The sequence below is a fragment of the Oryx dammah genome, unplaced genomic scaffold (genome assembly GCF_014754425.2).
Source record: "Oryx dammah isolate SB20612 unplaced genomic scaffold, SCBI_Odam_1.1 HiC_scaffold_13, whole genome shotgun sequence".
NCBI classification, from domain to species: Eukaryota; Metazoa; Chordata; class Mammalia; order Artiodactyla; family Bovidae; genus Oryx; species Oryx dammah.
In genome coordinates, this window is record NW_024070197.1 from 10118578 (window position 1) to 10137533 (window position 18956).

The 18956-nt window shown below is 50.0% G+C and overlaps 1 protein-coding gene across 4 annotated transcripts; it reads left to right on the forward strand.

Annotated features, from left to right (window-relative positions):
• The first annotated feature begins 362 nt into the window (after positions 1-362).
• MAMSTR (MEF2 activating motif and SAP domain containing transcriptional regulator) lies at positions 363-5634 on the forward strand. 4 transcript variants are annotated; one of them, XM_040252358.1, is made up of 10 exons: positions 364-459; positions 1000-1083; positions 2251-2289; positions 2910-3085; positions 3264-3448; positions 3771-3873; positions 4036-4230; positions 4512-4715; positions 4794-4848; positions 5021-5383. In XM_040252358.1, exons 2-10 carry the CDS (start codon positions 1026-1028, stop codon positions 5302-5304), a joined length of 1299 nt encoding a protein of 432 aa, XP_040108292.1. In that variant the 5' UTR covers positions 364-459; positions 1000-1025; the 3' UTR covers positions 5305-5383. The 4 variants fall into 4 exon arrangements, with proteins under 4 accessions (XP_040108290.1, XP_040108292.1, XP_040108291.1 ...); XM_040252356.1 differs by having other exon boundaries at positions 363-459; positions 4512-4848; positions 5021-5634; XM_040252357.1 differs by lacking the exon at positions 364-459 and having other exon boundaries at positions 1001-2289.
• The last annotated feature ends 13322 nt before the right edge of the window (positions 5635-18956 follow it).

An 18956-nucleotide genomic window follows, 5' to 3' on the forward strand; every position in this document is an offset into this window, starting at 1 on the left:
CTCCAGTTTGAACTCCCCCCCCCCAACCCCCGAATCCGACTCCTGCTGCTGCGTCAGGGAAAAAGTAAGCGACAGGTGGCACCTGTCTGCAGTGCCGGGACAAGACCACCTGCCGCTGCTGCTCACCCCGAGCTCCTCTCTTGGCACCTGCCGCTGTCAGTCTGCCTGCCGCTGCCCAGTCCGACCCCGCAGCCCCAGGACGCAGAGGAGGAGCGAGCCGGGAACCCCGAGGTCCGCCCCGCCCCAGCCCCTCCCAGCCCATGCTCCCTCCCCTTCTCAGGATGCCAGGAAGGGCTCCTGTCTACCCCGCCCCTAACCCCCCGCCTGCACCGCTCCCGACACGCCCCCAAAAGGGTGGGGTCCGAGGCGGTCCCAGACTGGTAGGGCGGAGCCTGCGGCCTCCAGCCTTGACCACCGGACTCGACCCACACCAGAGCACCGCTGCGCCGAGTCCACCTGGTGAGAGGCCCCTGGGATAGGGGCTGGGAGGGGAACCGGTCTTAACTCTTCTGTCACCTCTGTGATCCCAGTCCCTTCCCCACAAACCGTGATGGCTGACGCCCACCCACGCCTCCGCACCCTTCTCAAATGCAAGTGTCAGAGACCCTTCCACTCCCTAGGAACCTGTCGGATCCTCGCTTCCCCTTGATCAAGGCTATTGGATTCTAGGCCCCTTAGAGTTCCTGCCCTTCTTCCCCTTTTCTCTCCATCTCCTTTCATAGACCCGGAGTCCAGGCCACCAGGGCCCTCCTTCTTAGGACCCAGGAGTCCCAGGCCTCAGGTGCTTCTTTCCCCAGGCTCCAGGAATTTGGGCCCTCGGCGTGTCCTCTTTCACACTCAGGAGTCTGGGCCCCCAGTCCCCTCCACCCCCAGGACCCAGAAGCTGTGGCCCGAGGCCGCTTCCTTCTCTAGATCCCTCAGGCCCTTTCCCTGCGTTCACACACAGGGGACGCCTCCTGACCTCCACTCTGACCCTGCCTCCCCCGCCCCCCAACCCAGTCCAGGTCCCCATCCCAGCCTTGGCAATGACCCTGGCGGCTTCCTCCCAGCGCTCCCAAATCATTCGGTCCAAGTTCCGATCTGGTGAGAGATTTCTTTTTGTGCACGTTGGGAAGGGAGCCTCCTGGTCCTGGGCATATATTCTCAACCTGGGAGTATGCACCGCGGGGCGATGTGCGGAGGTGATCCCCAAGAGGCATGTGTTTTCCATGCAAAACATTATTTGTGTAGAAGGGAGGCCCCAGCAAAGGGGTGGAGTTATGGTCGACAGTGAGTGTGCAAATAGCTGATGCAATGCTCACGTGAAGAGTTGGGAGTGGGCGGCCAGGGGTGGGTGTGCAGAGGACCTAGGACTGCAGAGGAACAGGGGCTTAAAGTGACAAGTGCTCAAAGCAGACAAGTGTCCACAGTGGGGACTTCAGAGTGGAACCGCGGGCGAGGGGATAGTGAACTCTCTAGCCTTGAAAGTGTCAAAGGTGGCATTTCGGTCCCAGCTCAGGTGGAAAGTGTGCAAGTGGGTGTACACCTGCAGGCCAAGTCCGGGGTAAACAGAGCATGTTTGAGGGTGCAGAGGAATCTGCTTCTGTGATTGGGTGGATACAAAGACACCAGGAACCAGAGAGCAAGGAGTGTGCAAGAGTACATGTGCACAAAGAAACGTGCAAAGAGAGATCCTGGTTCCAAAACTGGGGGTGAAATCCCTAGTGGACAACCAAGTGTGTTAATGTGGCGGGGTGTGTGCCAGTATGGTGAGGCAAGGGTGAAGAGTAGCAAAGGGCACTAGTGTATAAAAGTGGTGTAAGTGCAAGACTGGAACCCAGGTAAATACGTGTTTAGAGGTTGGTGTGCAAAAGGGGTGACTGAAGGGAGGCTGAGAAGTAGGGAGTGGGCATGTGCAAAGCGGGATGCGCAGATAAAAGGAGGCAACGAAGCACAGATACTAAGATGGCAGTTGGGCAGAGGATAGGGTTGGTGCAGGCTTGCGAAGGGGGCAGGTTAGGGGGCAGGCTGCCTCCTGCCTGCATGCTGGCTGGCTCCCCGCCCTAGAACAGCCCTGGCCTTCGCTGCCGTGCTGGCAGGGAGCAGGCAGGAGGCCCGGGAAGGGAGCAGGCTGCCTGCCCACCCGCCTGCATGGGGTGTGTATGGGGGCTGGACACATATGTCCCGCCAACAACTGCAGCTCACACTCGCCTGCCAGGCCAGGCTCTTGGACACTCCCTTCCCGCCTCTCTCCTCCCACTCCTTCCACAGTCCTTCAACTTCGGATCCACAGGCGGTATCAGGACCCAAGTAAGTGTGGGCCCTGCAAGGGAGGGAATGGTGGCCCCACTTCCCTTAGGGCACCCTGGGGGGGCAGCTGCCACATATCTTGCTTTGGTTCCTGAGCCCAGTCTCTACGCCCCAGGATTCACTGTGGTCCCCTCCTGTCCTTCCCCAGGACCCACGGGTACAGATCCCCAGCTGCTCCACTGGCTAGGAGCTTCTCTTCCTGCCCTTGGGCTTTTCCCACTCCAGTGAAATGCATGAATCCAGATCCTGTTTCTTGGGAGAATACAGGCATCCCAGACTCCACACTTGGCACACATGCAAATCTCAGGATGTGACTTTCAGCTTCTCTCTCTCCCCAAGAACCCAGAGTGCTGGCTCCACCCTTCTCTCAGCAAAACCTCAGAAATCTGGGATCCTCTTACCACACCCCTTGATGGCTGAGGATGAGATTCTTGCCTTTCTTGAGAATGTAAAAGTCTGGATCCCTTGTGCTTCTGCCCTTCGATCCAGGAATCCTGGCACTTAGCTCCCACCACTTGGTTTTCACTCCTCACATGTCCTTCTGCAGTTGGGGGCTGGGGCCTCCAGGGCCCTCCTTCCCACACAGCCTTGTTTCTCCCTGCCTGGCTTGCTGCCTGCAGCCCTCTCAGGGTCCTTCACCGCCTCTCCAGTCTTGGATCCTGATCCATGGATCTCAGCTCCAGATCCGGCTCTGGCTCTGGCCCCTGCCTCCGCATTGGGCCCAGCCCCTTTCCTCTTCAACCCTGAAGTCCTTCTTCCTGAGCCGAAAGCCTGCCCTTGGAGGTCCCTGAAGAAGGTGAGTCTCTATCAGAGTGAAAGGAAGTCCCCCTGAGAGTCTAGCCTTGGTCCTCCTTGCTGCTGTCCATTGTGCTTCTCTGTGATGGTAACAAGCTGACCCCATACTTTGGATGGGGCTCTGGGACAGGAGAGCAGGAACGGAGCAGAAGCATATGACATCATACCTGCTCTTTCAGGAGTCTCCCAAGACCTCCCAACACTGGAGGGAGCCCAAGCCCAAGGGGAACTTGACATACCACCAATACATACCCCCAGAGCCAAGACAAGGGTGCAGGGCAGACTCCCAGGTTGAAGGGTCGCCCTTGGATCCCCCTGGACCGCCTCTGTGGGAAGGGACAACCTCACAGCCGCCACCTCCTAGGTATGACCCCCATTCTTGTTCTCCGGGAAGTTCAGGCCCCCAGCTTTCTCCTCCCCCAGGACCCAAGAGTTCAGGTCCTCAGCCCCCTCTTCCTTCAGTTCTCGGGAATCCTGACCTTCTACCCAAGAGTCTGACCCTCTCCCCTCAGTTCCTCTTCTCCCATGCATGGGAAATAGCCTCCCATGCTTTCCCGCTCAGAGACCCATAACTCGGGTCTCTCACTTTCCCGCATCTTCATGAATCCATGTCTTTGAGGACTCCAGAATGCCTTTTCTCTCTCTGCTCCTTCTAATCTCTGTTTCCCCCTCAAAACTATCGCCAGGATGAAGCCCACACCTCTCACTCCCTCCTCACCAGGAGTCCCCAGCCCCTCGACCCTGCCACATAAGTTGGAACTTCAGACCCTCAAACTGGAGGAGCTGACGGTGAGTTTGGGCAGTTCTGAGGTTCAGAAGTCTAACCCTACAGCCGTTGGAGATCCGGGTCCCCAGTTTGTCCTCTCTCTGGTTCCAAATGTTCAGCCCCAGTAAACCGCCAGCTGCGTCCGGAGCCCGCCTAGCACGTCCTCTCCCCGCCTCCCACCCTAGGTCTCAGAGCTCCGGCAGCAACTGCGGCTGCGTGGCCTCCCAGTGTCGGGGACCAAGTCAATGCTTCTGGAGCGCATGCGCGGCGGCGCCCCGCCCCGCGAACGGCCGAAGGCTCGGCGCGAGGACAGTGCAGCGGGCGCCCCCTGGCCTCGCTTCAGGCCCAAGACTTTGGGAGCCGCCCGGAGTGCGTGCTCGGTAAGGGCGGGGCTGCGTGCGTGGACCAGTGAAGAGAAGTCAAAGCGTGATGGGACGGCAAGCCCAGAAAAGAACAGCCAATAAAGTGTGGGGGCGTGGTTAAGAGCCAAGGGGGAGGATCTTAGGAGAAGGGAAGCCAATGAAAGAAGGGGCGTGGAAGATGGGTGGGTCAATGGGTGAGGGGCGGGGCGCAGGCCAGGGGGTGGAACCACAGGTGGCGAGTGTGTGGGGTTGATCCCCTAGTGGGCGCGGCTTATAGAAACTACCCTTTGCGGTTCCAGTTCAAGCTCAGTCCAACATCTCGTTCGCCGCCTCCTCCACGTGCCTCGGAAACCCTGGTGACTGCTTCGGCTTCGGCTCCGGTTCCGGTTGCGACGACGGCTCAGGCTCCAACTCCAGCTCCAGTGCCAGTCCCTTCCTCAGCACCGGCCTCAACATCCCTGACCCTGGAGGAGGAGCTGCAGGAAGCGATCCGCAGAGCGCAGGTGAGAGAGAGCGGGCCTAGGGTCTCAGACAGGATCAGGCTGGAGTCCCAGGTTCACGCTGCTGCTCCCTGTCCGCAGCTGCTTCCGAACCGGGGCATTGATGACATCCTGGAGGATCAGGTGGAATCTGAGGGTAAGAGCCGAACTCCTAGATTTGAGGAAAAGGGGGACGGGGTCCAAGGTTCTGGATTCCTGGGTCTTAGGGAGGAGTGGTCTGGGGACCTAGACTCCTGGAAAGGACAAATAGGGAGCTAGGGTCCGCACCTCTGCCTTCCTAAGCTCACGCTGCATTTCTTCCCCTGCAGACCCGCTGCCCGCCATCCCCTTGGACTTCCCCGGCTCCTTCGACATGTTGTCCCCCTCCCCGGACTCTGAAGGCCTCTCTTCTGTCTTCTCTTCCTCACTTCCGTCCCCCACGAATTCCCCGTCCCCCTCTCTCAGGGGCCCAACGGACTCCTTGGATTGGCTGGAGGCTCTGAGTGGGGGTCCCTCGCTGGGCTGTGGCCCCCCAGCCGCCAGCATTTTCTCTGCTGACTTATCTGATTCCAGTGGCACCAGGCTGTGGGACCTGCTGGAGGATCCATGGTGATGGATTTTGGGGTTTCCAGGGACTGTGAACTGGTGGGGATGGAGAGATCACAGAGATAGGCTCTGTGTGTTGGCAGGGGAGGGGGTGGGGTGGGGGGGGGGGCGCCCCCCCCCCCGGGGTGCAGAGGCGGTTGGAACAACTAGCAGAGCCTCTCCCACCACAGACATAACTCTCGTCTACACCTGGCCCCTCCACTGTTTCGGACATGCCAACCTCCTAACTTCTGCCTGACCTCCATATGATCCCCTCTGTGCTTGTGTTGTTGGGAGCAAAGAGGTTTCATTTGCTGCTGACTGGGACAAACAAGCTGCTTGATGCTTCCTTCAGAGACCTCATGGATGTTTTTGTTCCACATTATCACCCCCACATCTCACCGACTAGATGGCTGCCTGTTGCTGGGGAGCCTGGAAGGTGGTCTCTGCTTTTTTGGATGCAACAGGGATACAGGGATGAGTGGGGAGAGAGAATAGTCTGCCAGACCCTTGGCTTCTGACTGGAGATGAGAAAAATCAGATGTATCATGAATCTGAGGTCAGATTCTCTTAGAAGCAGAATCTGAGACAAGATCCTTGTGTCCATGATTTAGTAAAGACATGCTCCCAGGAGAAAACAATAAAGGAATAGACGAAACAGAACAGGGATGGGGAAGAAGACTAGCAAGGGTATGATGTCAGGTGAAGTCCCAACCTCAGCCTGATCCCGTGGGGAGCTCTGGAGGATAAATCAAGTTGTAGAACTGTTCCCACCTTGAAGCAAAGGGAACTGGGCCTCTGAGGCAAATGGAAATTCCTGCTTGGGTTTATTATTGCTGACTAACAAACCACCCCAAGATTTAGATTGTTCTCAATTCCATGTGTGTTAAGCCTCTTCAGTCTTGTCCAACTCTGCAACTCCATGGCCTGTGGCCCACCAGGTTCCTCTGGCCAAGGGGTTTTCCAGGCAAGAATACTAGAGTGGGCTGCCATTTCCTTCTCCAGGGGATCTTCCTGACCCAGGGATGGAAACTGCTTCTCTTGTGTCTCCTGCATTGGCAGGTGGGTTCTTTACCACTAGCGCCACCTGGAACTAGTCTGTAATTGTTCACAATTCCATGGATTGACTGGGCTCAGTGACATGGTTCTTTGGTGCCATACAGCATCAACTAAAGCCACAGTCATCTTAGGGCCCAGCTGGGCCATAACATCTGAGATGGCGCACTCAGCTGCGTCTGCCCCCTTGGTAGGGATGGCTAGGAGGCATGACTCTACTGGACCGTGGGATATCCGGACTTCTCACAGTCTCCTTGTAGCTTCACTGCTCTCCCTCTCCACGTGGTTTCTTTCTCCAACAGGGAGCTGGACCCCTTCCTTGGTAGCTCAGAGCTCTCCAAAGTGAGCATTCCTTAGGGAAGGAAACAGAAACTTCCAATTTTTTAAAGACTAAACTTGGAACTGGCACAGTGTCGCTTCCACCACATTCTACTCCTTAATGTAAGTCGGGGCAGGCCAGGCTTAATATGAAATAATACTACACAAATGTGTGAATTTCAGGGGCATGGTCATTGGGAGCTATCTTTGGAGACTTGCCACTATATGCCTCTAAGGCAATCGTGGGCCACAGGTCACAAGAAGGGGGCATGAGATAAACTCCCAGGCACCTTGAGCACACCAGCAGTCCTGGAAACAAAGTTGCAGGGTAAGCTGTTAGCAGCAAACTGTTTTAAAATATAGGTTTTATTATTATTCAGGTATGGTGAGGCCAATAGATCAGGAGACAATTGTCAGTGAAGAAACATGTTATTTTCATAGGTCCCAAAGGCAGGGGGCATTGCCAAGCTATGCAGGGCTATATGGAGAAACACCAGGGTCAGTCAGGAGGTAGAGAAGAAGAGGAGAAACTTGGACCCGAGAGTCTTTATTGTGGTTTCCTTAGGAAATAACAGATGTGCCACGGATCTGTAAGCTCAGGATTGTCTAGTTTGAATAACATCAGCAGGCTTTGGGGTGTAAGAGTTGTCCCCAGTTACCTGGAACTTGGCCTTGGAGGGGCAAATGAATAGTGGCCTGAAATATAGAGATCCATACAAGAAGTGGTTTGAGGTACAGGCACTGGGTTGGTTGGTTTGCATGTGAACAGCATGCTTAGGTGTAAGTCCTTTCTTACCTCTAGGGATTGGCCAGCCCTGGGAGGGCAGTCCCTCCATCAGCAAAGCCCCAGATGTCAAAGCTCCAGAAATACAGAAAATAAAAAGGCAAGATTAATGCATAAAACACTCAGAGGCTGAGTCTTGGGTGCACAGAACTGGTAAGAGGAATCTGAGGGAACTTGGGCAGGCCAACAACAGTGTCCACCCACTACAAGTGAGAATATGCTGTGGATTGGTTATGTGTTACAGTGCCTAGAGTCGTGACTTCCCTTGTCACTGTTATGTAAGTTTCTTTATTCGTTCCTACAGCCCAGTGTGACTGAGAGAGTTCACTGAGACTGTCGAGAAACCAGACCTGGCAAGTGACATACACTGATAAATGTTAACCACCATTAACTAGTTGCTGATCAACAATTCTAGTGCCTCAAAGTGTGTAAACTCCAGCGAATATTGAAGATTCAAGATAAAAATGGAAGGGAACAAATGCTCATTACCATGAGGGAAAGGGAATCTTTGGTGTCTTCCAAACCCATCAGGTGGAATTTTCACCTCACTTTCCAGAGGAAATAATTAAATATCAGAGAAGGAGAGTGACCTGCCCAGGATCACACAGACAGGAGGTGTTGGAGTGGGGTTTGAAATTGGATTCAGAAATTCACAGCCTGTGCCCTCAGGGTTGAAAAATCAAAGCGCCTCAATCTCTGCTCTGGTGAAGCTCAGACATTTGAAAAGAGAGAGTCCCAGTGCAGGGTGATAAGTATTTTCATGACAATGGGGTAGGAGGGGCATGAATCCTAGAAAGTACCAGAATTTACAGGGGAATGGGACAGGGTGGTCAGAGGAAACATTTTTTGCTAAGACTAAGAGGATTGAGGAAGAGATAGGAATCCCTTGGAGGACAGCATCCTTGTTGAGGGTGAAGAACACACTAAGGCTTGAAGGTGCGAAGGGTGCTGTTACCTGGGGAAACATGTGAGGTCAGGGTTCCTGGAATAAAAAGTGGATGTCTGTGCTATGGCAGAATCTGGGACTACAGATGTGGGTGGCGGCTGGGTCTTGCAGGATCCTTTATGTCAGGCTGAATGTTGCTGGGAAAGGGATAGAGTCAGCCCTGGGGAAGGGGTCTTCCTTTGTTTCTGTTTCCCTTCTGACACTTCTGTGCCTCTGTTCCCACCTCTGCCTGCCCCTGGGTCCTCTTCACCCTGTCCCCATCTCTCCTACGTCCAGAGGAGGGCAGCACTGGGCTGAGACCCTGCAGGTCCTGTGTGCAGTCCCAGAGAAGAGCCGAGGCTAGGGGCAGCTAGCTAAGCAACTGTCTGGAAGGTGAAGATGGGACAGACAGACCCAGGAATGGGTGGGGTGTGCAGGTGTGAATCCAGAACCGGAGGGACGGGCTTGGGTCCTGTCTTCTCCTCTGCCTGTCCCCCAGCCCTTCTCCAGAAATTTTGTTGCAGGAAGGGGGACCCCTTCCAGGGCTCGAGAGTGGGCTCTTGTCTGACACTGAGAAATGAATTGTCCAAGGAAACACACGGACAATTTGTGTTGACAAAACAAGAGATTTTATTGGAAAGGGTGAGAACTGCTCTGCCATGTGACTTGCAGTCTCAGGGTTTTATGGTGATGGGATTAGTCTCTGGGTTCTCTTTGTCTGATCATTCCAACTCATAGAGTCCTTCCTGGTGGTGCGCGCATTGCTCAACCAAGATGGATGTCAGCAAGAAGGATTCTGCCAGGCGGTAGTACACATGGGGTTTCCTTTTGACCTCTCCCAAACTCTTCTGGTTGGCAGTGGTTTATTAGTTCCGTGTTCCTTACCAGGACCGCCTGTCATAAAATAACTCACCAGATGGTTACTATGGTGCCTGCCCAGTGAAGATGTACCTCCCCCAACAGTTTCAGCCGCTTCTTCCTGCCCCTGAAGAGAGTACTAGGCCTCCCCCAAGGGGGCGGGAGAAATGAGGGCTGGACCTATGGGGGAGCTGGGGGGAGGATGAGGTCAGATTAGGGGGAGGGGTATCCCACCATGCTGCCTTTTCATGATCTCAATGGAAGCATGAAAAAGACCAAGAATATACTTGGGGTAGCCATTCCCTTCTCCAGGGGATCTTCTCAACCCAGGGATCAAACCCAGATCTCCTGCATTGCAGGAAGATTCTTTACTGTCTGAGCTACCAGGGAAGCCCAATGTTTGACAAACTACCCAAATTACCAATTTAGCTTATAGACATATTCCCCAGAAGGGTACATGCATATTCATTGGGTAGACTGGAGAAGAATATACATATATATAGGTATGTATTTCTCTCTCTCTCTTCTTTCTTTTCTTCTGGTGGTGCAGCTTGTGGGATCATAGTTGCCTAATCAGGGATTAGACCCACTCCCTTGGCTTTGAAAGTCCAGAGTCCTAACCACAGGACCACCAGGGAATTCCTTTAAAAAATAAATTCTTCTTCTTCTCTTTCCACCCCACCCCTTTCTCCCTGTCTCTTTTTCCCTCCCCTCTCTGTTACCACATATCTAGTTGGCTGCTTCCAATGCTGACTTCTAGACTGCCTTTTACCTCCACCTTATTTTTTCTTTCTGTTGCACCAGTGGTGGCCACCCCCCAGCTTCCAGCTCCACCAACCACCCGAGACCGTCATCCTCACCCTCACCCTCTCCATCTCCATCACTCATCCTCCTCTCCCTCATCGTCATCTCCCTCATCGTCATCGTCAAGCACAGCCCCTTAGGGACCCGTGGGAGAATTTCTCTGGGAAACACACCCAGGAGTGGGTTGACACAGCGGCAGGTGCCATGGTGGTTGAGAGTCTCATCTCTGAGATCAAATCCACCTGAGTGGACTTATCTCTCCATCACTAACTTCATGGCCTAGAGCAAGCCATTCAAACTCTCCGTGCCTCAGTTTCTTCATCCATATAATGGGAACAAAGACAATAGTACTTTGTGGGGTTGGTGTGAGGAATAACCAAGTTAACTTGTGTAAAGTGCTTAGAACAAGGCTGGCATACAATAAGTGCTCATTAAGTGTCAGCGATTGTTGGACTTCCCTGGTGGTCCAGTAGTTAAGAATCCACCTGCCAATGCAGAGGACACAGGTTCCATCCCTGGGCCGAGAGGATCCCACATGCCAGGGGGCAACTAGTCCTGTACACCACAACAACTGAGCCCACGTGCTTCCACTACTGAAGTTCCAGAGACCGTGCTCTGCAACAAGAAGCCTGCCCACCACAATGAATAGCCCCTGCTCTCAACTAGAGAAAGCCCACGCACAGCAACAAATATCTAGTATAGCCAAAAAACAAAATAAATAATTTAAGTCAAAGACCTTTAGTTCCTCCGCAAGGGCTGTATATAATATTCTGAGTCATCCTTTGAGCCGTTTTGCAGATACTGAAACCCCCACCAGGTGAAAGACGTTAATTATATGCTGCCCACAAGTTTGCAGACCACAGACTGGTTGGAACCAGAAAGCTGATGATGTTGACTTCTGATTACCTTACCACCCACCAATCAGAAGAATGTCCAAGAGCTGATTACACACCCCACAACCACCCTTCTGGTCCGATCTTTAAAAATCTTCCCCTAAAAGCCCCGGGGACGTTTGGGTCTTTTAAGCACCAGCTGCCTGGACTCCTTGCTTGGCGCCTGCAGTAAATGCTGTGCTTTCCTTCACCACAACCCAGTGTCAGCAGAATGTCTTTACTGCACATGGGCAAGCAGACCCAAGTTTGGATCGGTCACAGAAGCAGATCAGTGGTTGCTTTTTAGGATATTCACAGAGTTGCCGATCCAGCACCACAGTCAATATCAGAATGTTGTCATCACCGCAAAGAAAACCGTATACCCGTTAGCAGTCACTGCCCATTTCCTCCCAAACTTACCCCCACTGTGTGTGTGTGTGTGTGTGTGTGAAGTTAGTCACTCAGTAGCACCTGACTCTTTGGGATCCCATGGACTGCAGCCCACCAGGCTCCTCTGTCCATGGAATTCTCCAGGCAAGAACACTGGAGTGGGTAGACGTGCCCTCCTCCAGGGAATCCTCCTGACCCAGGGATCGAACCTGGGTCTTCTGCATTGCAGGCAGGCTCTTTACCATCTGAGCCACAGGGGAAGCCTCCTCCCACTAGGCAACTCCTAATCTACTTTTTGTCTCTCTGGATTTGCCTGTTCTGGACATTTCATATGCATGGAATCATTAGTGGTGCATGTGTTCAGCTTCGTTCACTCAGCATAATGTTTCCAAGGCTGGCACATGTTTTAGCAGGTACAGTATTGAAACAGAGCAGGATCCCATGGTTCTTCCCCACCATGTCTTCAGGAAAAACTTTAAGCAAAGAATTAATTTAATCAGAGAAGGGAGAAAATGCAGAAGCAAAGAAAAACAGAGCAGGATCCCATGGTTCTTCCCCACCGTGTCTTCAGGAAAAACTTTAATCAAAGAATTAATTTAATCAGAGAAGGGAGAAAATGCAGAAGCAAAGAAAAACGGTCCCACAGGATGAAAAAATAACAATTTAGTTAGTAAGCAGAGTCAAGGACCCTTAGTTCCTCTTCAAGGGCTATGCAATAGATAATATTCTGAGCCATGTCTTGTGAACTGTCTTGTAGATATTGAAATCTGCACTGGGTTGAAGAAATTAACTAAATGATGACCAGACAGTAGCCAGGACATGAGCTGCTACAATTCTGAGAACTGGCCTCAAGGAAATGGGAAAAAACTGACCCTGGAACTGAAGATTAACTGTATTTAAAACAATCAGGATGACGCTGATCATATCACCACATGACCAATTTCAAGATGACTGCCAGAGCTGTCTGTGACATTTCTGCATGTAGCCTCCTCCTTCGGTCTATAAAACCTCTTTCCCACTGGTTGCGAAGGCATGGTGGAGTGGGTGGTGGTGGGGATCAGCCTTTGAACAGAAGTCCACCCTCCCTGCCCAGTTACCATCATCCAAAATAACGCTGACTTTCCTTTCCACAAACTTTGCCTCTTAGCTTTTGAGCAGTAAGCAGCCAGACCCCCACTTTTGGCTACAGAATTTCGCTCCTTTTTATGAATGAATAATATGCCATTTTAAGGAACCACTGTATTTTGTTTATCCCTTCAGGAGTTGATGGACATTTTAGTTGTTTTTACTTTTTGGGTATAATGAATAATGCTGCTATCAAGTGAGTGACTATTATGGTCTATAAACTGTGTTTCACTAAAACTGGGAAATAAAGACCAAGCCAGGGACAGTGGTTAAGACTCCACACTTCCTATGCAGGGGATATTGATCCCTGGTTGGGGAATGGAGATCTCACATGCCAAGTGGCACGGCGAAAAAAAAAAAACACAAACCAAGTAGAACAAAATGATTGTGTTTACAGATCCACCTAGAGATGGTAAAAGGATAAAGAAAGATAGAAATATGCCAGCAAAACTGAGAATCACCATTAGCTGCAGTAGGGGAGAGAGGCTTTCTGATAGCATCCCAGCTGTGCGTTAAAGGGTGAACTCAGCAGTCTTGGGATGCTCAAACCCCGTGTATTCCAAAGAGAGGACTGACCCATGACTGGCTCCTGGCACATAACCTCAAAGCCCTTGGCTTGTCCTACCTAACAAGAGTGCCTTTGTTTACTTGGGGGCTTGGACTGCACTGCATCAGCTTGACTTCTGGTGGTGCTGGGAGACTGAGTAGCTGAGGTCAGTCACACAAGCATCCAGACATGCCTACGTGACCGACCCACGGTAAAAATCCTGGACACCGAGGCTTGCAGGAGCTTCTCTGTTTGGCAATGCTTAGCACTGTGTGTTATCACATGTGGTTGCCAGAAGAATTAAGTGCTGTTCATATGACACCACTGGGAGAGACCCCTAGAATCTTCCACCTGGTCTCTCCTGGACTCTACTCTGTGTCCCTTTTGCCTCTGCTGATTTTAATTTGTATCTTTTCACTGTGCATGCATGCATACAAGGTCACTTGCCATGCACAATTCTTTGAGACCCCATAGACTATAGCCTGCCAGACTCCTCTCTCCATGGGATTCTTCAGGGAAGAATACCGGAGTGGGTTGCCAGGCCCTTCTCCAGGGGAATCTTACTGGCCGAGGAATCAAACCCGCATCTCCTGTGTCTCCTGCACTGGCAGGAGGGTCCTTTACCACTAACTAGCACCATCTGGCGGAGAAGGCAATGGCACCCCACTCCAGTACTCTTGCCTGGAAAATCCCATGGATGGAGGAGCCTGGTAGGCTGTGGTCCATGGGGTCCCTAAGAGTCAGACACGACTGAGCGACTTCCCTTTCCCTTTTCACTTTCCTGCATTGGAGAAGGAAATGCCAACCCACTCCAGTATTCTTGCCTGGAGAATCCCAGGGACCAGGGAGCCTGGTGGGCTTCCATCTATGGGGTCGCACAGAGTCGGACATGACTGAAGCGACTTAGCAGCAGCAGCAGCACCATCTGGAAAGCCCCATCTTTTCACAGTAATAAAACAGAAACATGAGTCTAATGGCTTTGCTGAGTCCTATGAGTCATTCCAGCAAATCATCGAACCTGAGAGTGGTCGTGGGGTCCCCAGAAACATCTGGCCTTAAGCTGGATAGAGGTTTCTGCTCTGTTATTCTTTAAACTATACATTTTATGAATGTTTCACATGTACGATGTTAGAATTAAAAAAATAACCATCAGGACTTTGTAACTGACAGAAGGTGGCAAATAAAGAAAAGAAAAGAATTACAACCCAGGGTTGGGTTGACGCAGAGGGCTTGGGGTAGCTGATGAGAAAAGATAAGAAAGAAAAATAGCTTAAGGGGAGCAAAATGAAGAATTACTGAATTCACCTTGGCCTATTGAGTTTGAGAATCTGAGAATCTTGCTTAGTAGACTGACTTCAAAGCTCAGGAGAAGTGATAAAAAGACTAAAAGAGATCTCACTCAAAGAGAAATATAATTGAAAAAGATGCCATTTCCGTGCCCTGCCCCCCATCCCTGCCAAAGAAACTGAAGAGGGACTCCCCTAGTGGTCCTGTGATTAAGAATCTGCCTTCCAATACAGAGAATGTGGGTTTGATCCCTGATCAACAAACTAGGATCTCTCCTGCTGCTGGGCAGCTAAGCAGCCGCAACAACTTGCATGCTTGCTCTGAGCCCATGTGCTCTAAAGCCCATGGACAGCAACTAGGGAAAGCCTCCAAGCTGCAAAGCAAATATTCAGCAAAGGAAAAAAAAAAAAAAAAAATCAGAGAAAGATTTAAAAGATAGTAATATCCAACTTTGGCAAGACTGTGGGAGATTGGGCTGGGACAGAACTTTTTTTTTTCCTACAAGTTATGCAGCACAATTGATTTTAAATGCACACTCCACGACCCAGAAATTTCAATTCTAAAAATATATCCCTAAAAAGAAGTATTAATACACATGCATGAAGATTTTTCACACTACAGCCAAAAATGGCAAATGACAAGGATATTCTCCCCAGCATTATTTGTAAAAGCAAAAAATAACAAACACCCTTAAAACCTTCAGTAAGAGTATGGATGTGCCACAGTTGATGAATACAATAGCATTTTCTGCAAGTACCAAAGGGACTGGAAAAATGCTGCTTCCACACAGTGGAAAACGTGCGTTCAGTCGCTCAGTTGTGCCCGACTCTTGGCGACCCCATGGACTGTAGCCCGCCCGGCTTCTCTGTCCATGGGATTTTCCAGGCAACAATACTGGAGCAGGTTGCCATTTCCTTCTCCAAGGGATCTTCCCAACCCAGGGATAGAATCCACATCTCCTTTCACTCCTGGACTGACAAGCAGATTCTTTTACCACTGAGCCCCCAGGGAAGCCCCCTTTACATAGCAGATTTATAAAGAACAGCAAGTTGCTCAAGTTCATATGATTCCATATTTGAATAAAAAATGACACATGATCTTTTTACATTTTATACTTTCATTTTTAAATTCTATATTTTGTAAGTTTTCTTTTTATGAGCTTGCTTTTTCTCCTCTTTATGTGTCGTCATTGTTTGTTAAGAAGCCATTTTTCAGTCACTAATTTGTAATGCTATTCTCAACCTGCATTAAATTCCCCAGTGGATTTCTATCCATCTCTGACCTTTCCAAGCAGTTCCTTTCATCTGTTTTCCATGCACTGGGATCACACTGTTTTATTTATTGAGGCGTGACGTTAGTTTTTAACATCTGGTAGAGCAGTCCATGGGGTCGCTAGGAGTCGGACACGACTGAGCGACTTCACTTTTTACTTCCCTGCATTGGAGAAGGAAATGGCAATCCACTCCAGTGTTCTTGCCTGGAGAATCCCAGGGATGGGGGAGCCTGGAGGGCTGCCGTCTCTGGGGTCGCACAGAGTCGGACACGACTGAAGCGACTTAGCAGCAGCAGCAGAGCCTCCTTTTCTCAGCGCTCTGCTTTTGGAATTTTTCCATTTTTTTTTCCTTTGGCTGTGCTGTGAGGCATATGTGGAGTTTTAGTTCCTTGACAAGAGATCGAACCCATGCCCCCTGCAGTTAACCAGCGGACACCCAGGGAATTCCCTGGAATTCTTAAAGTAATTCTATTATTAAACTTTGTTTTCTTTTGGTCTAAAGGGATGTTTCTGGCCCTAAAATAAAAATGTGAGAGTCATCAAAATACAGCTATGAAACTATGAAATCACCCAGGGAGAAAAATGAGCCATGGATAGAACCCCCAGGGAATGCTAATTCTTAGAAAAAAATACCCCATAACCATGAACATAATTAATTAAATTGAACAGATAGGGCAAAACCAACCTTTTACTGAAGCTTGGTTAACTGAAGAAACTCCATAAAACCACTAGAAACAACTCTCTCCCCTCCCTACTATCTTGCTGTTGTTCAGTCGCCAAGTCGTGTCCAATTCTTTGCCACCCCCATGGGCTGCAGCATACCAGATTTCCCTGTCCTCTACCATCTCCCAGAGTTTGCTCAAACTCATGTCCATTGAGTCGCTGATGCCATCCAACTATCTCATCCTCTGTCACCCCCTTCTCCTCCTGCCCTCAATCTTTCCCAGCATCAGGGTCTTTTCCAATGAGTCAGTTCTTCGAATCAGGTAGCCAACATATTGGAGCTTCAGCACCACTCCTTCCAATGAGTGTTCAGGGTTGATTTCCTTTAGGATTGACTGGTTTGATCTCCTTGCAGTCCAAGGGACTCTCAAGAGTCTTCTCCAGCACGATACTGAATTAGTCTCCTAGGGTTGCTGTAGCAAAGTACCACAAACTGAGTGGGTTAAAAAGCAGAAATGTAGAATTAGGGGGGTCAGAATAATTTCATAGGTAATGATAGAAGATGTAGCAGTGAGGAAACATCCCAGGAGAAATACCTCCCGTCCTAATATCCTGCCCCATACAGTCTCCCTCCAGGATCTGAAGTGAGCGGAGCAGGCTATGGGGTGGAGAGGATGAACTGTAAAATGAAGCAGTCGAGGGCAGACCTCGGGACAGTAACTGAGGTGGAAAGAAAATAAGCAACTTGAACACATATCTTCATGTGCTAACTGACACTTGTTAATCATCGTTTTCAAACCATCTCTTCAATTTTTTTGGCCCATGTTTTCTAATGAAGTAATTGTCTTTTTCTTACTGACTTATAGGCACTGTTTACATACTCTGCATGTGAGCCTTGTGAAATGTGGATATTGCAAACGTGAAAATAAATCTTTTTTTTTAAGTGCCAGAGTTGTAACCACTGGACTACCAGGGAAGTCCCTGTTTAGCTTGTTTTTAGAGAGACTTCTACACATGTTCAGGTGGAGATGGTGGTGACTTCCACCAAGATGGAATGGTGATGATTAAGAAAAAAAAGAAGATCAGATTCAGGGTACATTTTCAAGGGAAAACTGACAACTTGCTGTTCTATTAACTGTGAAAGAAAAAAATCAAGAGTAAGTTTAAGTGTTTGGTTAAAGTAAACAGACAGTGCCATTTACTGAGGTGGGGACAGGCAGGGCAAGGCTTTGGGGGCAGCTGAAATTCAGGGGGAGACGTGGTCATGGCTGTTTTTGGAAACGATGACCCACTGCGATGTTGTTTTAATTTAGAAGCAGGTAAAATATGACCCCCCACAAATTCATTTTTAGATGTCTGTGAAGAAAATAGAGAATGCAAAATTAATAAATGAACATTGAATTTATTTTTTTTTAAATAGCAAACCGTGGTCTAGTGATCACCACCCACTCAAGCTGTATAAAATAAGGCTGGAAATTTGAAAGGGGACTCCTTCAATAGAATGATCAAGAAACTTATCAGCTGAGTAAAGTAGTGTGGCCTTCCATTCCATGGGTACCAAGCCACAAGAAAGGGGTCCCAAGAGCACCACCCAGAGAGACCGCAGGGGCCTGCAAGGGGATGTGAGGTAGTCGTCCATTGGAGCCGTGCATGAACCTGAGGCATGTGGGCAGGTTGCTCTAGCTCACCCTCTGGCCACATAAAACACATGTTTTATGGCAAGACAAGAAAAATTTAAACAGAAAGATGCTTCTCTGCCCTTTGACCTCCCCTCTCCCCACACTGTGCATCATGTGTCTATTACCCATCGACCAAACCTCCCCAGTGGGCAGGAATACCTGCTCAACCATGAGGGGCCACGTTCTCCCAGCAACGTCGAGACAACTCTTTGAAAGATAACATTCCTTCTTGATCTTATAAGGGGTCACATGACCCTGGATGACCCAGGAATGACTCTTAGATCTGGATTATATAAACTGTCAATAACATGTCATCTGGTGTACAATCCACTGACTCAAAAAAAAAAAAAAAAGAACCAAAAATCAGCTTATATAACTATGCCTGATTTCTAACCAATGAAACAGTTCTCAGACTTTTCTGAGATGCTCTTCTTGGGTTAAGTACTGAATCACTTCAGTCGTGTCTGGCTCTGTGGACTGTAGCCCACCAGGCTCCTCTGTCCATGGGATTCTCCAGGCAAGAATACAGGAGTGGGTTGCCACGCCCTCCTGCAGGGGATCTTCCTGACCCAGGGATCAAACCCTCGTCTCTTATGTCTCCTGCATTAGCAGGTGGGTTCTTTACCACTAAAGCCACCTGGGGAGAAGGCAGTGGCAATCCACTCCAGTGCTCTTACCTGAAAATCCCATGGAAGGAGGAGCCTGGTAGGCTGCAGTCCATGGGGTCGCACAGAGTCGGACACAACGGAAGCGACTTAGCAGCAGCAGCAGCAGAACCACCTGGGATAATCCTCAAATTTGTCTTGAATACGATTTTTCATTTCTTTCTTAGATCCACTGATTAATCTTTTCTCAACACCTCTTTGAAACTGGGTATGACTACATAACTTGCTTCGTCACCAAAATGTGAGTGGCAAACCTTTTCTTCCCTATGTATCCATTTTGGGAGCATATTCCCAGTTCTTAGGGTATTCCTTCATTACCTTTTTTTGAACCAACCCCCTTACGAACACAGTGGCCGGCCTCAGGTAATTGACTCATGGCGGATGCCTGACTCAAATATCAATCCGATTGAGCTATCGGATCATCTTTCTCGGGA